This window comes from Gigantopelta aegis, chromosome 9, assembly GCF_016097555.1.
Source record: "Gigantopelta aegis isolate Gae_Host chromosome 9, Gae_host_genome, whole genome shotgun sequence".
NCBI lineage: Eukaryota > Metazoa > Mollusca > Gastropoda > Neomphalida > Peltospiridae > Gigantopelta > Gigantopelta aegis.
The window spans coordinates 72981515-73004323 of NC_054707.1; the positions used below are offsets into that span (position 1 = coordinate 72981515).

The 22809-nt window shown below is 38.0% G+C and overlaps 1 protein-coding gene across 1 annotated transcript; it reads left to right on the forward strand.

Moving 5' to 3' along the window:
- Positions 1-4308: 4308 nt before the first annotated feature.
- On the forward strand, positions 4309-21387 carry LOC121381747 (transmembrane protein 237-like). The gene is made up of 5 exons (XM_041511095.1): positions 4309-4641; positions 5271-5547; positions 7187-7502; positions 19420-19594; positions 20586-21387. Exons 1-5 carry the CDS (start codon positions 4309-4311, stop codon positions 20766-20768), a joined length of 1284 nt encoding a protein of 427 aa, XP_041367029.1. The 3' UTR covers positions 20769-21387.
- Positions 21388-22809: the final 1422 nt, after the last annotated feature.

Sequence of the window (22809 nt, forward strand, 5' to 3'; positions counted from 1 at the left end):
TCGCTTCCTTGGTTACGGATACACCGGTCTCATTAAACATACAAACTTACAGAAATAGACCAAATGCGCTGCAACTTGTGTTGTAGCTTATGCTTCGAATAATGTAGCTGTTTAAAAATAACATGGTAATAGTAGTTAATCGTAAATATCACCACACATACGTAATCAACTGATAACAAGATATTCTTTCACAGATTAATCAAATGGACCGTCATATTTAAAAAAAATATTTTATGTGCGCGTTTTTTGCAAACATAACAGACATGTCTATAATTCAATTTTACTGGGCTTTGGCAGTCAAAGAAAACATTATTGGTTTATACGTCCGCTTGTATGTTCTGATCACTAATAATGTAATTCTTAAATGAGATAGCAAAATAAATAACCATACTAACGTATATATATATATATATATATATATATATATCGTACGGTAACTAATTTTATGAAATTAATTTAGCTATGTCCAAATGAACTGTCCTATTTACAACATAAAATTAAAATCCGTCCGTTCAAATACATATACAACAAAACAAGCCCATACTTATTGTACCATAACTTATTGAATTTACCATTGGTTCATTCTTCATTCAAATTAATTATACATATAGTAAAGAATACTGCACCCATTAGATACCATTTATCTTCCAACGTGTTGTTTAAAAAGTATCTAACGAGCGAAAGTTTATTTAGGTTTATTAAGTCACAAAACATCCAATAACATTTAGTGTATTTTATTTTATAACAATGAAATAAATATAATGAATAAAATAAAAAACAATTTTTCAAATAATAAAAATGTTGGTACACGTAGTAACACATACGTACATTTCGGTATTTAGTTCGACCACAAGTTGACTCTAAGATAACACTAAATCAAATAACTTCCGGTTGGGTCAAAGTTCGAGGTGCATCAAACGTTTGATAGAGAAGTTGAACACCACAAGTCCTGTGATTGGTTATAAAGGTGAGTGTGTTAGTTGTAAAATTAAAAACAAAAAAAAAAAACAAACAAATGTGTACAATTGCATTTCATCTAGTACCATTGTGTCAAGTAGCCTTGTGCTGTAAAAAAAAAATACTAAAATTTTGTGCGAAATCAGGGGTGTTGTAAAAACATCTGGTTATACCGAAAATTAGCCATGAAAGGTACCATTTCCTTCAGTTAATACTTTGAGGTAGGGGTTGTAGTACTGATATTTATGGGTCATAGTTTGGTTGATATATTGCATAATATAGTGTTTTTAAGCACAAACGTTAACATGGTCGCTTATGGGATTTTATTTGGTATAGTACAACCTATAATTGCAATGTATTATGGGACCGCCCAAAGAGCAGTAACTCTATTTATAAAAAGTTCTTGCTAAACAGCATTGTTGTGAGCCAAAGGTTTTTTTGTTAATAAATATTTTCATTTATTTATTTATTATTTATTTATTTATTTGTTTCTTACAGTGACCAATCAAGTTCGTGATGTTTCAGAGTGAAGTTTCAGAACAAAACAAACAAAACACAAAGACAACACAAAACAACACAAAATGCTTTATTTCCGCGTTTACATATTATGGTGTATACATATAAACACAGTCTAGTGAGTTGTAGCGACCCAGCAATAATAAAGCTAATGATAAGAATAATGAACGACTCAATATAGACATTAAAAAAATTAAAACAATTTATAGTTATAAGTGCTACAGTAACTTGCCACATATCAAACAGCGAATAGTATTTATAAAAATATACATTGAAAACATCAGGCCCCGTCATTTACGTAAATTGCGTATGTACGTGTTGCACCATTAAGTGTTACGTAACCACCGGCTCGCCAGAGAACGTATTCACTGGAATGGTACAAAATGTCTGCGCCCGTTATATATAATAGCCGTCACATTTAACCGTTTTATTAATTGAATATAAGATTATACTTGTTGATATTAAGCAATAATGTGCATTATATATCGTTGAATATACTTACCAGTCCAAAAGCCTTGCTTGAGCATTCCTTTAAAGAGGTGAGTCTGTACCAAGCCAACCCTGGCAATTAACCACGAAAATCGCCAATATCGCGGAGATTGCCGAGATGTTTTTAATTGCCGCGAAACTTTCAATTGAACTTTCAGATGAATTAACATTCGGTGTGTTTCACATGACCTCAAACATGCAAAATGAGCTAGGCCAGATCATTTAATTTGTATAATACTGAACCCCTCACCCGGTGATGCTGGGCTTTAAAAAAACCGCTTTTAAAATTATTATATTCGATTTGCATTGTGCAAAAGGTATGTTTCATTTTTGTGCAACTAATGTAGTGAATATTGTAGTAGACAGTCCATTCAGAAAAACTGTAAATAATTTTGAGTATATGCATTATTTTAATTAAATATAAGTTCATTAGAAAATTTATAGTTTACAAAGTATTCACTGGTAAGAACGTATTGCATATTTGCTTTAATTATCATGGGGGAGGGGGATCTGAATCGACTGCTTTTAACAAACTAAATTTTTTCCTTTTAAAAAATATTACCATATCATAATCAAAATGTTCGTCCACTATGTATATTTCAAATCAAATCAAATCACTTTATTCATAAATACACGAATAGACTAAATGAGTTGTGCCACGTACCCAGTAATACCCAATACTTCCCCAATACTACCCAATACTTCCCCAATACTACCCAATACTTACCCAATACCACTACTAACTATTATATCATCACGCAAGAACCCCTAAACCTGGATATTAGTTACGTGCGTGTTGTTTGCGGCGAATTGTATAACCCAGAGGCAAACAATGTTTGGTCTTAATTGGTGAAACGACAAATTGAGGCCTTTCCACTTAGGGCCTAAGTAAATAATTTATTAAAAAATTATCTTTAAAAAATATTTTTAGACTTGCCCGCTCAAAAACTGCATCTAATAAACTGGTAATGTAAATATATAATATCTAATGACTGAAGATCTTGTACCTGATTTGGCAGACGCTTAAAAAATGTATTTTTATTTTTCTCACACCTGTTGTAATTGTTTGGGGTTTTTTGTGGGTTTTTAAAAATGTTTTCTGATCACAGTAATGCGATAAAAATTGTCCATATCATCAAGATTAGATTTTTATTTTATTTTATACTTACCTCTTTTTTATTTTATAAAAATTATTCGTATTATAGAAGGGTGAACGAAGGGAGGTAAGTCAACGTAAAGGAGTCTGCGGTGTATACAAAGGGGTTCTTGCGTGATGATATAATAGTTAGTAGTGGGTATTGATTAGTATTGGGTAGTATTGGGTAAGTATTGGGTAGTATTGGGTAAATCGTCGCACCACCTACGACTGATAGAAATCGCAATTTATTAAAACATAGGCTTATATAGGCTATATATATTATTAAAAACAACAAAGGAGCACACGTGTAGTAATTATAATATGTAGATACATTCTGATATCAATTGAGACAATATTTAAATAATGGACATTGTTGACTAAGAAAGAAAGAAGTGTTTTATTTAACGACGCACTCAACACATTTTATTTACGGTTATATGGCGTCAGACCACACAGATTTTTTTTTAGAGGAAACCCGCTGTCGCCACATAGGCTACTCTTACGACAGGCAGCAAGGGATCTTTTATTTGCGCTTCCCACAGGCAGGATAGCACAAACCATGGCCTTTGTTGAACCAGTTATGGATCACTGGTCGGTGCAAGTGGTTTACACCTATCCATTGAGCCTTGCGGAGCACTTACTCAAGGTTTGGAGTCGGTATCTGGATTAAAAATTCCATGCCTCGACTGGGATCCGAACCCAGTACCTACCAGCCTGTAGACCGATGGCCTGCCACGACGCCACCGAGGTCGGTTTGTTGACTAAGATTTTGATATAGAAAGTTGCTGGGGGTTTTGGGGTTTTTTTTTGTTGCAAGCAGGACATTTAGTTATAAAATATAATTCATCTTCTACATCATAATTACATACTTTGCACAATCTATCCTCCCTTTTAATTTTTCTGTATCTGCCTCGCTCAATTTCTAATCTGTGTGCACATACACGAAGCGCGCATTCGCAAAAAGTTTATTTTTGTAAACTCATGTGCCTGAACCTAACACACTTTAATGTTTACTGGATGGTAGCTATTAGACTTTTGTTTACTAAAATTGATTATTTTCACGTCCACGTTGTTGATTCTTTACGTTAACCGATTTGAAAATAGTTTTGTTGCCTCTGCTGTTTTGTTGTTAGCTGAACGCAGTTTGGGACATCGATGGTAATATGAAAACCTTTGGCGCGGAAAGTAATATTGTCCCTCGCTACAAAATGGCCGACGAAAACGAAAACATTGCTACGCGAAAACCACCAATTTCACCGAGACCAAAAGAAGCAGGCGACAACCCTGATGTGAGGCCGGTAAAAAAGAAAAAGAAGAAAAAACCTTCAGATTCTCAGGAAGTAACCGATGCGGCTGAAGGAGAAGACCCCAAACCTCGACGTCGTCGACGCTCAAAGAGTGCAAGTCGGGACACGGAGGGCGAAGCAAACGAAACGGAGAGTGCGCCAGTAACACCGAAGAAAAAGAAAAGAAAACGTAAATTAACTGAAGATGCCGAGGACGGTCAGGGAGATACAGAAAGAGCTACTGAAGCACAGGAGGTAATCGACTAATTTAAAGACGAGTTAACATTTATTGGTAGTGCAAAACAGTTATGGAAACATATCCGCCCCCCCCCCCCCCCCCCCCTCCTTCATCAATGTAAGGACTGGAGGGATTTTTCTTTATGGGGCTTATATATTGGAATGCCCGAAAATATCTATTGTTTTTGCCCGAATTTAAGGATTTGCTCCAGCAAATGCTGGTCAACTCGCCCCAAAACCAACTCGTCCCAGTATTTTTGACCCCCATCGGTGGGCACATTGCGCTATTTCTCGTTCCAGCCAGTGCATCAAGACTGGTATATCAAAGGCTGTGGTATGTGCTGTCTTGTCTATGGAATGGTGCATATAAAAGATCCCTTGCTACTAATGGAAAAATGTAGCGGGTTTCCTCTCTAAGACTATATGTCAGAATTACCAAATGTTTGAAATCCAATAGCTGATGATTAGTAAATCAATGTGCTTTAGTGGTGTCGTTAAACAAAGTCATATTACACCTATGGCAATTGCTGTCTGGCTCCGTTAATTTTGAGTCCTGTTATTACAGCTGATATAGTAATATGCGAATCATCCCAACCTCATCTCAAAATCTGTCCTTGTATAATATTAAATTATTTTGTTTTTAAAAGGATGTTGCTGGTAGCAAAGCTAGTTTGTTGACAAATGGCACAGCAGGGGCAACCCCTAGAAAGAAGAAAGGGAAGAAAAAGAAGAAGGCTACTAGTGTGGTTCAACATGCTGATGATGAGTTTGTAGACAACGGTTTGGCGGCTGACCTAGCATGCATCAATGAAGACATTATTCATAGAAGTGAATTAAAAGATGAACCTTTACCTCTAACAAACCTTCAGAATAAACCCAATTTGAGAAGTGAACCTACACCTAAAGTATATATTGAAATAAATAGTAAGTTCTTGTATTAAATTCATGACAATAATTTAATACTCCTGTATAAAAAAAAATTATTCGAGGTATATAAAAAAAAAAAATCTATAATAACTTTGTGGTCCTTTTAGTCCCCTACCGGTCCAACTGGAATGGACTAGGTAGGTTTCATCTGTCTGTCCGTCTGTCTGTCTGTCAAAAATATTTATTTAAAAAAAAAAAATTAAATGTTTTTTTCCCACAGTGCCTCAAGATGAGCTGAAATTTTATGTATAGTATTATTTATGTTTTGTTAGAGATCAATTTTTTTTTATGGCGATATACCTATTTTTGACAGTTATGGCCCTTGATCTGAGATATAAAAATTAGTTTTTCATACTTTTTTTCCCCCACAATGCCTGAAGAAATTGGGCTGAATTCTGTAATAGGGCTTTATCATGCTCAGGTTTGACTTGAATTGCTTCAGCAGTACTTTCAAAATGCTTCTTTATATATAATTATGTACCATACATTGTTTTAATATTATTATTATTTTAATATACAGTGAGACCTCGATAACCCGAACTCCAGTAGTCTGGAAATGACACCTTACAGATACCCGACATACAAAACAAACTCTCCACTGTATAAATGTGTTCGTTAATCCAAATATTCAGTTTCCGGAATCAGATGACCATTATCCAAAACAATTTGTAAAAAGTAAAGACAATTTGCTTCACTTGACCAGATGTAATTTCTTCCAACAGATCATTTAGTTAGAAACAAATGTATAACTTGCTCCAAGTTCGTCCAAACATGGCCAGTAAGCAGCAGTAGACACCGCCATGGCCAGTGAATGCCAGTAGACAACTAACATGTGCCAGAATGGTGGCAAAAAAGCTTAGATCTCACACCTCTAAGTATGTTTAATTGTTGGTTCTTTGTTTGATAGTATTCCTTCAACATGGGAATGACATATGGTTCACTGATCTATAGGATACCGTTTTGTTAATATTTCCATTGCCTTTATAAAATGTAATTAATAAAATTACGATCGATTGTCACTGGTAAAATATAACTGTATATTATTTTTACACTAATCCCAAGACATGAAAATGTTAAAAAAGTACAGTCTTCATATTGAAAGAAAAATGTCGGTACAAATAAATTTTAAAATTGAAAATCCAGTTAAGAAGTGACATTTATTTTAATGGTTTGCCATTTAAGGGAAATAACTCTTCAGGTATGATTCAGTACTACGGAAATTCGTTAAACCGGACAAGTTCAGGAAAAAACCATACTGTTTGGATTATCGAGGTCTCACTGTATATATATGACAAAAAACAACAAGCACTATAAAAAGAGAAATGTGCTATATAGATGCCTAGCTCTATATAATAGACAGAAGCATCTTGTTAAAAGTAAAGAAAATGTTGCAGAAATGTCCGTAATTAGTGTCAAACCAAGAATGGATATAATCACACTAAACTTGTATCCTGATTCTGATGCCACTTATCTCTAGTTTTGTAATTTTATTATATTATATATTTAATAATTATTAGTATCCATGTAACTTAAACTTTCATAGTTCAGTGACAATCACAGAAATGTCATACTCGCATACTCTCCAAATACCTCAGTTTCACATTATTTATATTCAAACACATTATGTTTCTTCTAGGTGGATTTAAGAAGGAAAATAAATTGCGGTATGCCAAGCGAAAGGCTGCAGAAGAAGTGGAGAAAGTGAGTGCACCGGAACCGTCACGACAAACAACAATAGACTTTGCGTTGTCGGCCCACAGAATCCTCAAGACATTTTGTTTGTTCCTTCACGGACTGACAGCCGGCATTGCTGCATGGCAGATAGTCATTGTATACATCCTCAGCGCCCATGATGACATTGATTTCCTTGACCACTATCAACCATTAGCACTGCCGGTCCAGTGCATGTTTTACCTCTTACTCGTCTTCTGTACTGTGTCCGCCTGTGACAGGTGAGATCAGTTCATTCATTATTACTGGGGGTTTTAAATTCAGTTTTAGATAAAAGATTGTTTAGCTTTTCCAGTTTCATGACTGGCTTAAAAGAGTACATAATTTGCTGCAAGTTCAAGTTCTTTATTTGTGTTGAGTTTAAAAAAAAATTACATTTGTATTTTCTTTAGCAAATCTTGTATCATGGTAACCTTGTATAACCTAATAGACCCATGCAGGTTGCTATGGCCCCATGCAAGTTGCGCGTCCATGTCAACGATATATGACATTTGGGGTGAACCAACCCTGCCTGGTTGAATAGGACTAAGGGTGAAACAGCACAGGGTCCGAAATGGTTTCAGGGCGAAACGACCCGGAATCTAATCAAAGATATTAGTGTATGCAAGTGCAAACGCAGCACTGTTAAACAGGGGTTTCCCGACATGCCTTGGTCCATAAAGTAAGCACTTTGACGTTGTGAAAGCGCCTTAAATCAATTGCTGCTACGCCTTGATTTAAAGTGTTTTAAAAAAACAGTTACCACAAGTACGAGCATAGCAATCGATTACCTCTTGCAAACAACTTGTGTACCAGTATATCAAGCACACCTAATCATTATGATAGGTAAAACACTTACTAAATACCTAACAATGGACCAGTCGTTTGCTCACAATTGGTGTTTGGTAGTTTTACCACATCTACTGGGACCGCTAATCCGGCAGGACCATGCCGAGCAATCAAGCTTCAAGGCCGATCACAGAAGATGCCAATTGACAGAATCAACAGTATAATTTAACTGAACAAATGATAGGTGAAACACTTTTTAAAAGTACAGATAAGTTGTGTATGTCTGCCCATTCGACATCAAAGGAAACAGACTTTGGCGAATACAAAAACTATGATATTCAATACCAGTCTTTTTTATTATGTCCAATACCAGTCTCTTTTTTTTTGGTCGTTCTGTGTTTTGTGCCCATTCACTGTCATGTGATATTTTGTCATCATTTGTAGATGTAATTTGTAACTGATCATTTTTACTTCCTGTCATTTGTTTATTCAGTAATTCTTAATAAAAGATTACAAAAACTTTTAATTTAGGAATATGACTGCTTATACTCCCCCCACACACACACCTCCAGGGAAATTGTGTTTAGCATTACAACTAGTATATGTCTTGAGTGCCAAATGATATTTACACTGCCTTTAAAATCGTATTTTTGTGAAAAAGTCTTTGAAAAGTCCTTAAATTTTATTTCTTCCTCCTGAAAAAATAGGAAACATGCCTTTCCTAGCTTTAGTAAACAAAAATCAAATAGCTTCTGTAGGTTTATTTACACGTCAGTCCAAACTTCTTTGTCATTCCCGCCAAATATGTGCTTCGGCTGTCCACGGAAATTAAATATTCACAAATACTGCTCTCTGATTGGGTCAAAGTATTTGCACATGCGGACATGTGGTCGTTGTGCATCATCGGAAGATGCCATTGTTTGATTGTTAAATTGACCATAAAAATTCTTTCAACATGGGAGGCAAGTGTAAATTTAACGATACCTGGTTGCAAACCGAGGATTACAAGGACTGGCTTTGCCCTGTCTGTATGTGCCCAATGATGGACACAAAGCGCGATGCAGACTATGCTCTAAAGCATTCAGTGGTGCAAGCATGGGCGAGGCAGTGTTACGAAGTCTGTATGTTTGTAGTTTGAATAAATGATCAGGTGTGTACTTCGTTTTGTTTCTCAGGCTAGTTTATCATATTTAATGATGTGCGTTAGTATTTTGCAACTCGATAAATTTTGTGACTGGGGTTTACTGGTGAGCAATAATAGATGAACAGCCATAGCACTCTTGGGAAATGACGTCACAGATAAGTTCAGCGACACCCGCGCACAAGATGCGGACAAGCCGAGCTCGATGTGTATACGGTGAACCGGCACACCTAAGCATTAAAATATCGTTTTTAGAATTAAAACTGGAGGGAAAAGCAGTAAAATTGGTTTGTGTGAAATAAGTAGTGCATCATCTGTACACTGTTAGTATCTGTGACATCTTTTGTAAAGAAACACTTAAATATCGTCAATAAATGTACTTACCCCCCTGTATTCAAAAGGACTTTGTGCTAAATTTATTTAAAACATGTTTTTGTGTCCTTGAAAAATGAATTTAAGTACTTGAAAAGTCCTTGAAAGTCCTTGAATTTTATTTTCTCAAACCAGTATGAAAGTAATTAAAGTTTGTTTTTATTTAATGACACCACTAGAGCACATTGATTTTTTATCTTATCATCGGCTATTGGACGTCAAACATATGGTCATTCTGACACTGTTTTTTTAGAGGAAACCCGCTGTCGCCACATAGGCTACTCTTTTATGACAGGCAGCAAGGGATCTTTTATTTGCGCTTCCCACAGGCAGGATAGCACAAACCATGGCCTTTGTTGAACCAGTTATGGATCACTGGTCGGTGCAAGTGGCTTACACCTACCCATTGAGCCTTGCGGAGCACTCACTCAGGGTTTGGAGTCGGTATCTGGATTAAAAATCCCATGCCTCGACTGGGATCCGAACCCAGTACCTACCAGCCTGTAGTCTGATGGCCTAACCACGACGCCACTGAGGCCGATCCAAACCTGTATGAACCCTGTTTATAAAAACTAAACTACTTTTATCAGCCGGCGATATCAAAACGATTGATTCGATTGAACGAAATAGAAAATAAAAAGGTCAGAACAGTGTTATTCTATATATGGGGATCCTATTAAACAAAACAACAACAGATATTTGAGATTTTTATTAAAATATACTCTTAAAAAAAAGTAACGCAAAGCCAGATTTTCATTGTATGTTTCTAAATCGTTTAATACATGAAAGAAACATGGCAGAAACTTGCAATTTGACACAGATAAACAACATTGACAGAGGCTGTTGTAACAGCCATTCAAGTTCCTACGGTCCCGTTTGACGTCACGTACAGTCAGTAACGAGTGTGACCCCCATGAGAGTCGAGTACTGCCTGGCACCTCCTGCCTATCGAAGCAATCAGATGACGGATGACATCCTGAGGAATTGTAGCCCACTCGGCCTCCAAAGCAGCAGCCAGCTGTTGTAGTGTCTGAGGTTGGGGTTGTCGTCGTCGCAAATGTCTATCCAGTTCATCCCACAAATGCTTGATTGGGTTTAAATCTGGGGATTTGGAGGGCCATGGAAGAACATTGATGTTGTTGTTTGCTAGGAAGGCTGTGGTGATGCGCGCTGTATGAGGACGGGCATTGTCCTGCTGGAAAACAGTGTTGCCGTTGGCCATGTTGGGGACGACGTACGGGCGCAAGATCTCGTCCACATAGTGCTGTGCTGTCAAGTTCCCCCTGATGTGCACGAAGTCTGTCCTGGCGTTGTAAGAGATGGCTGCCCACATCATCACACTTCCTCCACCAAATCTGTCCACTTCCTGTATGCAATTGCATGCAAAACGTTCACCTCTTCGGCGGTAGACACGTGCCCTTCCATCCTGTCTGCGGAGCATGAATCGCGATTCGTCGCTGAACCACACGTGTCTCCATCGTCTTTGAGGCCATACCCTGTGTGCTTGACACCATTGTAGTCGATGCTGTCGATGATGCTGGGTTAAAATCACGCCTCTAACAGGACGTCTGGGTCGCAATCCTGCCTCTCGTAGACGGTTCCGGACAGTCTGGTCAGAGATCCTACGCAGTCCCGGTATTGCAGATTGAGTGGAGGTAGCCGTTGTCGTCCTTTGGCGTAGGTGGCGCAACCGGATGTAGCGATCCTGGGCAGGAGTGGTGACACGTGATCTACCGGATCTGCGAAGGTCACGTGTTGATCCATGCGCCTGGTAGTGGATCCATAATCTTGAAATGGTGCTAGGGTGCACATTGAAAAGCCTCGCAACCTCTGATTGGGATTCACCTGCTTCCAATTGTCCGACGGCGTTGTTCCTCTGTGCTTCATTCAGTCTTGGCATTGTGAAAGCTACGCTGACAGTTTTAAACTAAGTACAGCTAAGTCCTGAACCCTGCACTTTTATAGGGCTTCTTGTGCCTCTTGTATGTGCACACCATGCCTACCGTTCAAATCGCTGAATTGACCGCAGGTGCGGTTTTGCGATTGTTAACTTTTTCACACCTGTCTTCAAGGTCATCAAATTCCGAACAACTTTGCTGGTGAAAATGCATTTGGTGTGCTCCATTACACAACATACTTAGCGTTCAGAACACAATGTTTCCACACATCCATATTTATTAGGAAAATTTCATTTTTGCGTTACTTTTTTTGAAGAGTATATAATGGATTCACCAAAATGAATGCATGTGAATGACAGACTGAGTTATCTTCGGTTCAATTACATAAAATATATCGTACCAATCTTTTTTTGTACCACATACTGAGGGGCTAAATAAGGGGTAGGCTATCCATAGTCAACTAACATGCAACGATACACAGTAACCAAGCTTTCAAATGGGGGGGGGGGGGGGGGGGGGGGGGGGGGGGGGGGTGTCGGAGTCGCTCAGCCGCCCACCTTTAATTTTCACCCATCGAGAACATTGCCGGGTTTTAACAGAATGCTAACATAATAAACATAAAATAATAATAATAATAATAATAATAATAATAATAATATAAAAATAATTAAAGAAATTTAAAATAAATAATATACTAATTTTAATTTAAAATAAAAATAAAACATGATTAGCTGGATTGAAGGCAAACACTTGATTGTTTTCAACCCACTACTCCACTTATTTTGGCTTTATTTGTGTTATACTGGTGCTAAAAATGTAAGCACCTTGAACATTTTTGACCAGCCTGATGGTATCTCACCACTATTGATTATACATTGGTGACAGTACAAATATAAAGCCAAGCACTGACTAAATTATTAACAGTAGGTGCTATATACTACCTGACATGAAGAGAACAGCCTCTGTGACAGGATTTAAGTAAATAAAATTGATACTTCGCCACCTGCAATTTTAATTATCCACTCTCCTAAGCACATGGGCTAATGGAGGGGAGGCTACTCTCGTTAAATATATGTACCACAGGCATAGCAAACAATGGTCTTGCTTGTAGCTAAGCAGATATGCATCTGTCAGTTTGATATGCCAAAATCAAGAGGCAATGTTACCCTTCCAATATTCCATAATCATACTGTCAAGTCTGTTCAGACACCAACATAATAAAATAAAGAAAAGAGGTACTCTTTTTCATGGAACTAAATTCGTCGCCTACACGTCGCTCATTGGCTGAAATAGCGGTGTGATCCCTTAAGAGGGGGTTTGGAATGGGATAGCTAGTCAGTTTTGACACATGACATACTATGACGCATACCTAGTAGGAAAACACCAAATTTGGTCATGTCTTCTAATATGCATTAACGCAAGAGGCCATGAAGACTGGCCCGGGGGTTAGCAACACTGGGCTGAAATAATAGAAAATTAAGCTTCTCCACACCTCAAGTTCACCTGACCAAAGTTATAACATGGAGGTGACATTCCAAATGTTTGCTGTTGTATAATGGGGGGTACTGACAGCAGAACCTTATGAAATGGTCACATTAAAATTACAAGACCATACTGGGTACTGGCATATTTTAATATGTCATATGCATGAACTTTTATTAAAAATTTAATTTAAATATTGGATTTGGCAAATTCAAGTGAGCCCAAAAAGGTTATTTTGGGACAGTATGAGAGGGAAGTATGCACACTGGCAGCTGTCAACGGGACACATGGGCAATTTCAAACTGGGAGTGAACTGAAGCCTAAAGTACTCATGGCTGAGAGAACTGACCACAATCATAAACAAATTCAAAACAGAACACGCATCAGTTTACTGCATGAGAGTATTTATTAACATAACACACACCACAGGTTCCATTCCGCTGAAGACTGCTACATGCTAAGAGATACAAAAGTTCACAACTTTTCCTTATACTAAGAGAATATACCACACCCAGTGTGCTAACAATGAAGCCAAAGAAAAATCCAACAGAAAACCTGCACAACAAGGGTGCCTTTCAAAAGGGACACCAATGTCTGTTCAAAAGAACTATAGGTGTTACTAAAACAAAGTGTCTTAAGCCTGAAGGTGACAACATACCAGTTACCAAGAGACTTAGTCAAGAAGAGTTCAACGCTGTGGTACACCATTGTGATAGACAGTCATACATTGTCAAGGATGCGGATGGAATTCCCAGTGACATTAGACTTCTCCGACCAACACGGATCTCAACTGGAGGTGGTACACAGGCAGGCGAGTTCCTGAAAGCAAAAATGGACATGAATGATTCCAAAATTATACACTGTGGTATGCTTCTGAAGATGTTTAATGACACTAATGAAGACCACAGACTAGCTTGTCCAGGGTGCACTGGCAAGTACACATGGAATCTAGACTTGTGTCAGAAATGGGGCCTCTGCACCCGTGCAGGACTGAGATGTCAAAAGTGTTCATTCACAAGTAAAAAATACAAACTGTATGAAGAGACAACACAGAATACTAGGAGGGGACCAAAATCAGCAAAGCCAAATGTCGGTGTACACGTAGGACTACAGAGCACATCTGTCGGTGTTACCGGTTTCCGGGGAATAATAATGCTGTGTGCTGGAGTCACACCCCCAGCTACCAGCGGAATGCAGAATACTGCCAACGAAGTGGGACGAGTGACAACCAGTCTCAATAAACTTGACATGTCCACACGCAGAGCAGACTTAGTACAACTGAACATTAATAGGGGATTTTCAGCTGACCATCCCATTGCCATAGAAGGAGACTGCCGGTACAACAATCCTCTTTCAAGTGGGTGCGGTTCAACACCATTTCAACCGGCTACACAAGCAACTTACACTATGGTGGAAAATGAGACTGGCAAGAAACAAATAATAGGACTTTACACAGGAAATAAACTCTGCAAGGCTCGTGAGCTTCAAGCAGCGAGAGAAAATAGACTAATACTCTGCCCCGATCATACAGGTACCTGTACAGCAAATCTCCGGCTTGACGACACAATAGGAGACGAAGAACATTCTGCAGCTCAGTGTTCAAGTGACTTCTCATCAGACGTCTCTCCACTCACGATTGGATTCTTCACAACTGATGGCGATTCCCGTGCCGTGTCCGGATTACAGTCATCCCAGAGCAAAATATCTAAAGTGAAGATAAAAAATCTGAGAGACACCCGTCATTTATCCGAATCACAAAGGAAGTTTACAGAAAGGGTCAAGTTCAGTGACAACATGTTCCCTGGAAACACAAAAGCGGAACGAGAAAAGGTTAAAAAAAGATTTGCTATCGACTTGAGACGGCGCTGCCACAGTGAATATACATCGGCACACAACCAACTTGCCGGCAACATGAACAAGTTAGTAAGCAAACTGTCTTACACTGCTACGAGTATACTATATTGTGTGACTGGGAAATGTGGAGCAACATGCAGAAAACATTCCTTTGTGTGCTCAGGGGTGAAAAAGGGACGATCAAACATGACATTCATGCCTACCGGTACAAAGTTAAATGTCACGGTAGAGGACGAGGCACTGATTAAACAATGCATAGACATAAGACTGGGTGTAAAAGCCATTGAGAAGACTAAACTGAACACAAATACTCAAAAGTGTGAGAGCGTCAACAGAGCGTACAGCAGAACAAATCCAAAAACTGTTACATACCATAGAAATTTCACCAGCCGCATACACAGTGCCGTGCATATGCTGAACAGTGGGTTTTCAAGTTCGGTCATTCAAAGATGTACAGCTGTGGGAGCTGGGGTACGTGACAAAACATCGGTCATATGCCACTTGAAGAGCATCGAGCGGATAGCCAGGAGACATGCGAGTCGTCAACGAACACAGCAATTCCAAGCCAGGAGGGCATCTCTAAGAAGAAAAAGATACAATATGTATGATAGACTTCATCGGACAATAACATATTCAAAAAACTTACTCGACCCCGAACTGAACTATAACTCTGTTGGCAACAAACTGTGAACACTCGGTGAATTCTTTCCGATATATATATATATATATATATGTATTTATTTATTTACCTGAACTATTATAAAATGCAATCTGGATATATACCATGGCCTGAACATTTCTTTGGAACCATATTTCTACAGTGCTGCCTTTGATTATTGATTACATGTGGCTCTAGACTTAAGTGGTGTATATTGACACACAAACTGTGGTGACATAAGTGAGAAACATCAAAAGATTTTGGTAAAGTGACTGATTTGACATGAATCATGTATCGAAGCCTGTGAACATTAACTGGCTTGTGTTTATCCTGACCTGGCAGTCTAATATTCATGACACCATATGCCATATTTTTATAATGTCTGATATATCCATTCCATAATACACAATTATTTACATTACTCTGTCTTGTGTTTCTATTAATTTTATGCAAAGTGGTGGCTATCCACAGTGCATTCATGCTATATTTGCTTAATTATTATGCTAATTAGTGCTGATTAAAATATCCACCACACTTCAAAAAACAAAAAAATGTGTAGCCTAGTGTGTGCCGATGCTCTGAGAACACGAAAGCACATGGCTGGTGAAGTTTGCACCAATTACAACATGGTCACGGCCGGGCCGGTGCTATGCACTGGTAAAATAGTGTTTAGGTATCTCACCACTATTGATTATACATTGGTGACAGTACAATATAAAGCCAAGCACTGACTAAATTATTAACAGTAGGTGCTATATACTACCTGACATGAAGAGAACAGCCTCTGTGACAGGATTTAAGTAAATAAAATTGATACTTCGCCACCTGCAATTTTAATTATCCACTCTCCTAAGCACATGGGCTAATGGAGGGGAGGCTACTCTCGTTAAATATATGTACCACAGGCATAGCAAACAATGGTCTTGCTTGTAGCTAAGCAGATATGCATCTGTCAGTTTGATATGCCAAAATCAAGAGGCAATGTTACCCTTCCAATATTCCATAATCATACTGTCAAGTCTGTTCAGACACCAACATAATAAAATAAAGAAAAGAGGTACTCTTTTTCATGGAACTAAATTCGTCGCCTACACGTCGCTCATTGGCTGAAATAGCGGTGTGATCCCTGATGGGTCTTTTTCACTCGCCTGGGGCGACCAGGCGACCGTAAAATGCACACCCTGTAATGTTAATGTAAAATGCTGCTTAATAGTTATTACATCAGTATCCCGACCATCATGACTAACAATGTCAAGTGATTGCATGTTACTGCTAATTTTCGTTGTTGACCAGCCATTGACAGTATCCCATTTAATCTGTTACAGCATAGTTACGTAATATCACTGTCAGCTGCGTGCTTACTTGCAAAAATGCATGCAGAAATTCCAAAATGCAGGTAGTTATTTGAACATCATGAATCTTTGCAAGTAGTTTTTTTTCCCTGACCTGATGAATACATTACATTTGGAGCACACAAAGAGAATTAAGTTTGGGAAAATGCGATATTCCGAAAACATTTTCTATTGGGTATCAATCAGCATAGCATATCCGGAGATTGAGAACTTTTGGTTTCTTTCGTTAGGTGGTTCCATCTTAGCCAACAGGTTCCCAGGATTTCGTGGCACCATTGTTTTGCCTTTGTACACCATAAATATAACATACATGTATCTAACCGTAATCTTTTTTTATATATATATATATATACCCGTAGTAAAGTTACGGATGATACAATTTTTGGCTTTCATCTTTTTAAAATTGAATGTAATATTTATGAATAAAGGAAAGGAATATTTTATTTAACGACGCAGTCAACACATTTTATTTACGGTTATATGGCGTCAGACATATGGTTAAGGACCACACAGATTTTGAGAGGAAACCCGCTGTCGCCACTACATGGGCTACTCTTCCGATTAGCAGCAAGGGATCTTTTATTTGCGCTTCTCACAGGCAGGATAGCACAAATCATGGTCTTTGTTGAACCAGTTATGGATCACTGGTCGGTGCAAGCGGTTTACACCTACCCATTGAGCCTTGCGGAGCACTCACTCAGGGTTTGGAGTCGGTATCTTGATTAACAATCCCATGCCTCGACTGGGATCTGAACCCAGTACCTACCAGCCTGTAGACCGATGGCCTACCACGACGCCACCAAGGCCGGTATATTTATGAATAAATACAGACATGTAAACGGCATTGGCTCAATATGGAATTGCCAATTATTTTGATAGGGGTGAAAGTTATCTAAAGTCCTATAGCTCAGGGGGCGGGACGTAGCTCAGTGGTACAGTGCTCGCTCGATGTGCAGTTGGTCTGGGATCAGTGGGCCCATTGGACTATTTCTCGTCACAGCCAGTGCACCGCGACTGGTATATCAAAGGCCATGGTATGTGTTTTCCTGTCTGTAGGATGGTGCATATAAAAGATCCCTTGCTGCTAATCGGAAAGAGTATCCCATGAAGTGGTTACAGTGGGTTTCCTCTCTCAATATCTGTGTGGTCCTTAACTATATGTCTGACGCCATATAACCGTACTTTAAAAAATGTGTTGAGTGCGTCATTAAATAAAATATTTCTTTTTTCTTTCCTATAGCTCAGATTATACCGTCACTACATTAGTAATAAACTAGTTCATGGTGCTTCAGTTTTTAAAACACTGGAAAATGTTCAATGTGAAATTGCTATTTAGTTTGATGTTTTTGAATGCATTCCAGTGATTTTAGTCCCTTTTTTTTCTATCATTGTTGTTTTGAATTTATTTAATGCTGATTTTTCTAATGTCATCATTGCAGGTAAGAATATTAGTTTGCAGGTAGTCATAATAAGTAGGTGCACATTTTGCAGGTAGCTAAAAAAATCTATTTCGAACACTGATGTATGTATGTTCCTGATTTGCCTGTCGGTTTGAGAAATTATAAAGTCAATGAAATTGATGTACATTCGTTCCTGATGGATTATGTTATGACATATTCTAAAAGTGAACATGTTAAATTAATATATTAATTGCAGACTGTCCAGCAATTCTACTTTTCCTACTTTTTGGTCTTTGTCCTATTTTCCCTAATTTTTCTTCAAAATACCTACTTTTTTGTTTCAAAATGCCACAAATTGCTGTTACAGTGTAAATATTGCTTGTGTTATTATAAAAGTCAACATTTTTTTTAATTTTGCAGCAAGATATATATCTTCCAATTTGTGGCACCATATAATCTCAACATATTAAATTTACACCTGAAAGTCAATGTGAGATGAAATTTGATTTCTGTTACTCAAATGTTCCTTTTACCATGTCTAAAGTAGTGTGCTCCTTCACTACTCAGCTGAGTACTGGAGTTGTAGCACTACAATATTGAGCCTGTACATGGGTTTATAGTTATTAGTCACCTACCGGTCTTAACTGGAGGGGAGGGGACTAGGTTTCTTCTCCATCCGTGTGTCGCACATATAGTTTTCTGTATGTTGTTTTCTCAATGCCTTGAGTTATTTCAAATAACTGTATAATGTGACAATTACATAAGATTCATGTTATTTTGGATAGAACAGAAAATATAGGTACAAACTGAGCACCACATACAGTTTTTAAAACTGTTTTCTCAGTAATACAACTTTTTGGATTTAACACATTCGTTTTCTCAGTATGAGTGTGCTTAATGTTACTACATACTGTTTGAGTCATATTTTTGTCCTACTTTTTTCTTCTATTTTTCTACTTTTATCCTACTTTTTCTGTATTTTCGTTCCTACTTTTGTCCTACTATTTTCATAAGGGTGTGCTAGACAGCCTGCAATTGGTCAACTTTCATCTATATGTACATTCACTGTCCTAAACTTCCATTCCCATTAAAAATAATGTTCAGTTTTTATTAAACATTAAGCAAATACAAATCAGTAATACCGTAATTATGAATCTTGCTTTTCCAGTTTCCATTTGTAATACATTGTGTAATATTAATTATATGTTTTCAGGTGGGACATTGGGAATATGAATGGGAAGTTTTTCGTCCAGGCTGTCACCCTGCACAACGGTGCTGTGTCTATTTTGTTATACCTTGCTGCCATCATCCTGAGTGTAACCATTGTGTCTACAGAGGACCGCATGTCTCTCTACTTCACCAATGTAGATCTGTGGAATGTTCCAAGTGTAAGGTTCACCACTATGTCACAGTTAGCTAATTCAGCTAAATCTTAGAACTATGAAGGAAACATTGTATGTAGCAACCACCTGTCTTTCAATTGATTTTTTTTTAGATATGCCCTTTCTGAACATAATTTACAGTTGTGTAAAAAACATATTTGGAAGAAGAAGAAAGAAATATTTTATTTAACGACACACTCAACACATTTTATTTATGGTTATATGGCGATATTGAGGGAGGAAACCCGCTGTCGCCACTTCATGGGCTACTCTTTTTTTAACCAGCAGCAAGGGATCTTTTATATGCACCATCCCACAGAAAGGGTAGTACATACCATGGCCTTTGATATGCCAGTTGTGATGCACTGGCTGGAACGAGAAATAGCCCAATGGGCCCACCGACGAAGATCGATCCTAAACCGACAGCGCATCGAGCGAGCATTTTACCACTGGGCTACGTCCCGTCCCAAACCATATTTGGAAGCACCTTTATGTGGCCTTTATGAACAAGCTGGGATACATAATTTTGAACGATATTTGGATCTGTGCTTATAAAACTTCAGGCCCACTTTCCTGGTTTCCATTAACGCGATTTCACATTAGTAGTTACAAAACTTGTCACATGAGTTGATGACGAAAGCTTGTTACTCTGGTACAGTAGTTTGATTTTGTCCAGGACTAATAATGTAAAGATTATACCTTGAATAAACTGCCCATTAATTTTTTTTACAACCAGATCATTTTAGGTACCTGCAGAACAAAAAAGCGAGAAGTTAAGCCCATAATTTGTTACAGTGAAGAACTGGCTTCTGTTTCATTAGATATGCATACAACAGCGATTGTATTTACTTTTAATTTCTACCCAGTGACAGCACATTATTACAAATAATAATCTTAAGATAACACGATATTGATGATCTTGAATTTTAAAACAAGTTCCATATTTTTTTGAATACTTGTGAGTTTATTTTTTATATATGAGTATTTATATTTTCAGGTAAGAAAATCGGAATTGACAACTTGGCGTGCCATCAACACAGCCCGTGGAGTGCTGGCAGTTCTGGGGTGGTTCATTCTGTCAATCACGCCAAATGCCGATCGTCTTAGGAAGAATCTACAGGAAGGAGATGACGATGATGTGATCTTAGGCAACGAAATTCAGCTGTCTTCTCCAGCATAATCTGTGATCCCTTACAATTGTCTGCAGGAGCAGGTCCAGAGGGTGTGTTTTGGGCTGCACATCGCTCCGAAAATCAAGTGTTTTTAACAGAATTAATACAACTAATTCTATCTTTTCAACATTACCTGTCCTCAAACAAGCCCCTACGGCTAGTAGTCTGGTCTGAACATCCCAAGCCAATGAGATTGCCTAAATTCTTCTACTGTATACTCCCTCTAGTTTCGGTCACGTGACTGTAACTTCCTTCTTTTTTCCTTCGCTTTTGGTTCATTTAAGTACTACGAAAATCAAGTGTTTTTAACAGAATTAATACAATTAATTTATTTATTTTAATGGTCTGCACAGTATTTCTATGGAAGATTTTAATTTTTAGTTCAATCAACTGGTAGAAAGGTGTCAGAAAGGTGTGCTAGAAAACCCATTTTACACCTGTCCCTAGATGGTAATGTGCCCTTTTTATCGGTTAATAGGTCTCATGATTCAGGAGATAGATGGCCATTGCTACCTGTTGAAGGAAGGAAGAGACGAAGGAAATATTTTATTTAACGATGCACTCAACTCATTTTATTTGCGGTTATATGGTTAAGGACCACAAATATTGAAAGAGGAAACACGCTGTTGCCACTGGGCTACTCTTTCTCGATTAGCAGCAAGGGATCTTTTATATGCACCATCCCACAGACTGCATAGTACATAGCACAGCCTTTGTTACACCAGCTATGGAGCACTGGCTGGAACGAGAACTAGCACAATGGGCCCACCGATGGTATCGATCGCATATCGGGTAAGCGCTGTACCACTAAGCTATGTACCGTACATGAAGTCATCTAATATGTACCACTGCATAATATTCCTTTTTGTGGTGAAAAAATATATACCAGGTGAGAGAAGAAGTGACATCACATTACAAAAATATATACTGGGTGAGAGAAGAAGTGACATCACATTACAAAAATAAAATGCAGTCAATTTTATAACATTTATACTTAAATTATGTATCCACCCGTGTTCTGTAGCTATAATTCTGTTTGAGATGAAGATGTAGTTAACAGTCAAATGGAATATGCAAACCAGTCTTCGGTAAAGTCAGCAAATAATAGGTGGCCAGGTAGGATACACACATGTACTTAGCCTGTTATATTATAAAGGGGCGGGATGTAGTCCAGTGGTAAAGTGCTCGCTTTATGCGTGCTCTGTTTAGGATTGATCCCCATTGGGCTATTTCTTGTTCCAGCCAGTGCTCTACAACTGGTGTAACAAAGGCCGTGGTATGTTCTATACTGTCTGTGGGGTGGTGTATATAAACGATCCCATGCTGCTAATTAAAAAAAGAGTAGTTCATGAAGTGGTGACAGCGGGTTTCCTCTCTCTACATCTGTGTGGACCGTAACCATATGTCTGACTCCATATAACCGTAAATAAAATGTGTTAAATGCGTCGTTAAATAAAAAAAATTCCTGTTCAGCCTGTTATACTCCTTACCTGAATAGTAGCCAGCTGTTAGGATGACAGACTGTTTTACCGATTACCTGTGTAGAAACTACCTGTTTTACTGTTTGCATGTGTGGATGACGGCCTATTCTACCGAGTACCTGTGTAGAAACTACCTGTTTTACTGTTTGCATGTGTGGATGACAGCCTGTTTTACACTTTTTAGATGTTTAAGCACTGAGCCTGATGGAACATTTGGTTCTTCTTTGTCAAATTTTTATGTCTGTCTTGTATAATGTTAGTGCCGTGCACATTAGATGTATGCTGTAGTGTTTATATTACACTGTCATATGCTAGAGAAAAGGGCATAAGCAGTAAGCTTGTCTATCTCTTCCATATATGTTCATACCTTCATCCGTCCAGATTTTCAAGTATCCAATGTATCCATCCATAAAATTATTTGCGAGCTTGGGCCACTGAAACATTCAGTGGTGATGTGAGTGATGTAGTGTAGTGTATATGGGAAAGAAAAATATTTAAATTAATTTTTATTACTGTTGGTAGGTTGATGTCCAAGCCAAATGAAAGGAAATGATACCGATTTCAATAA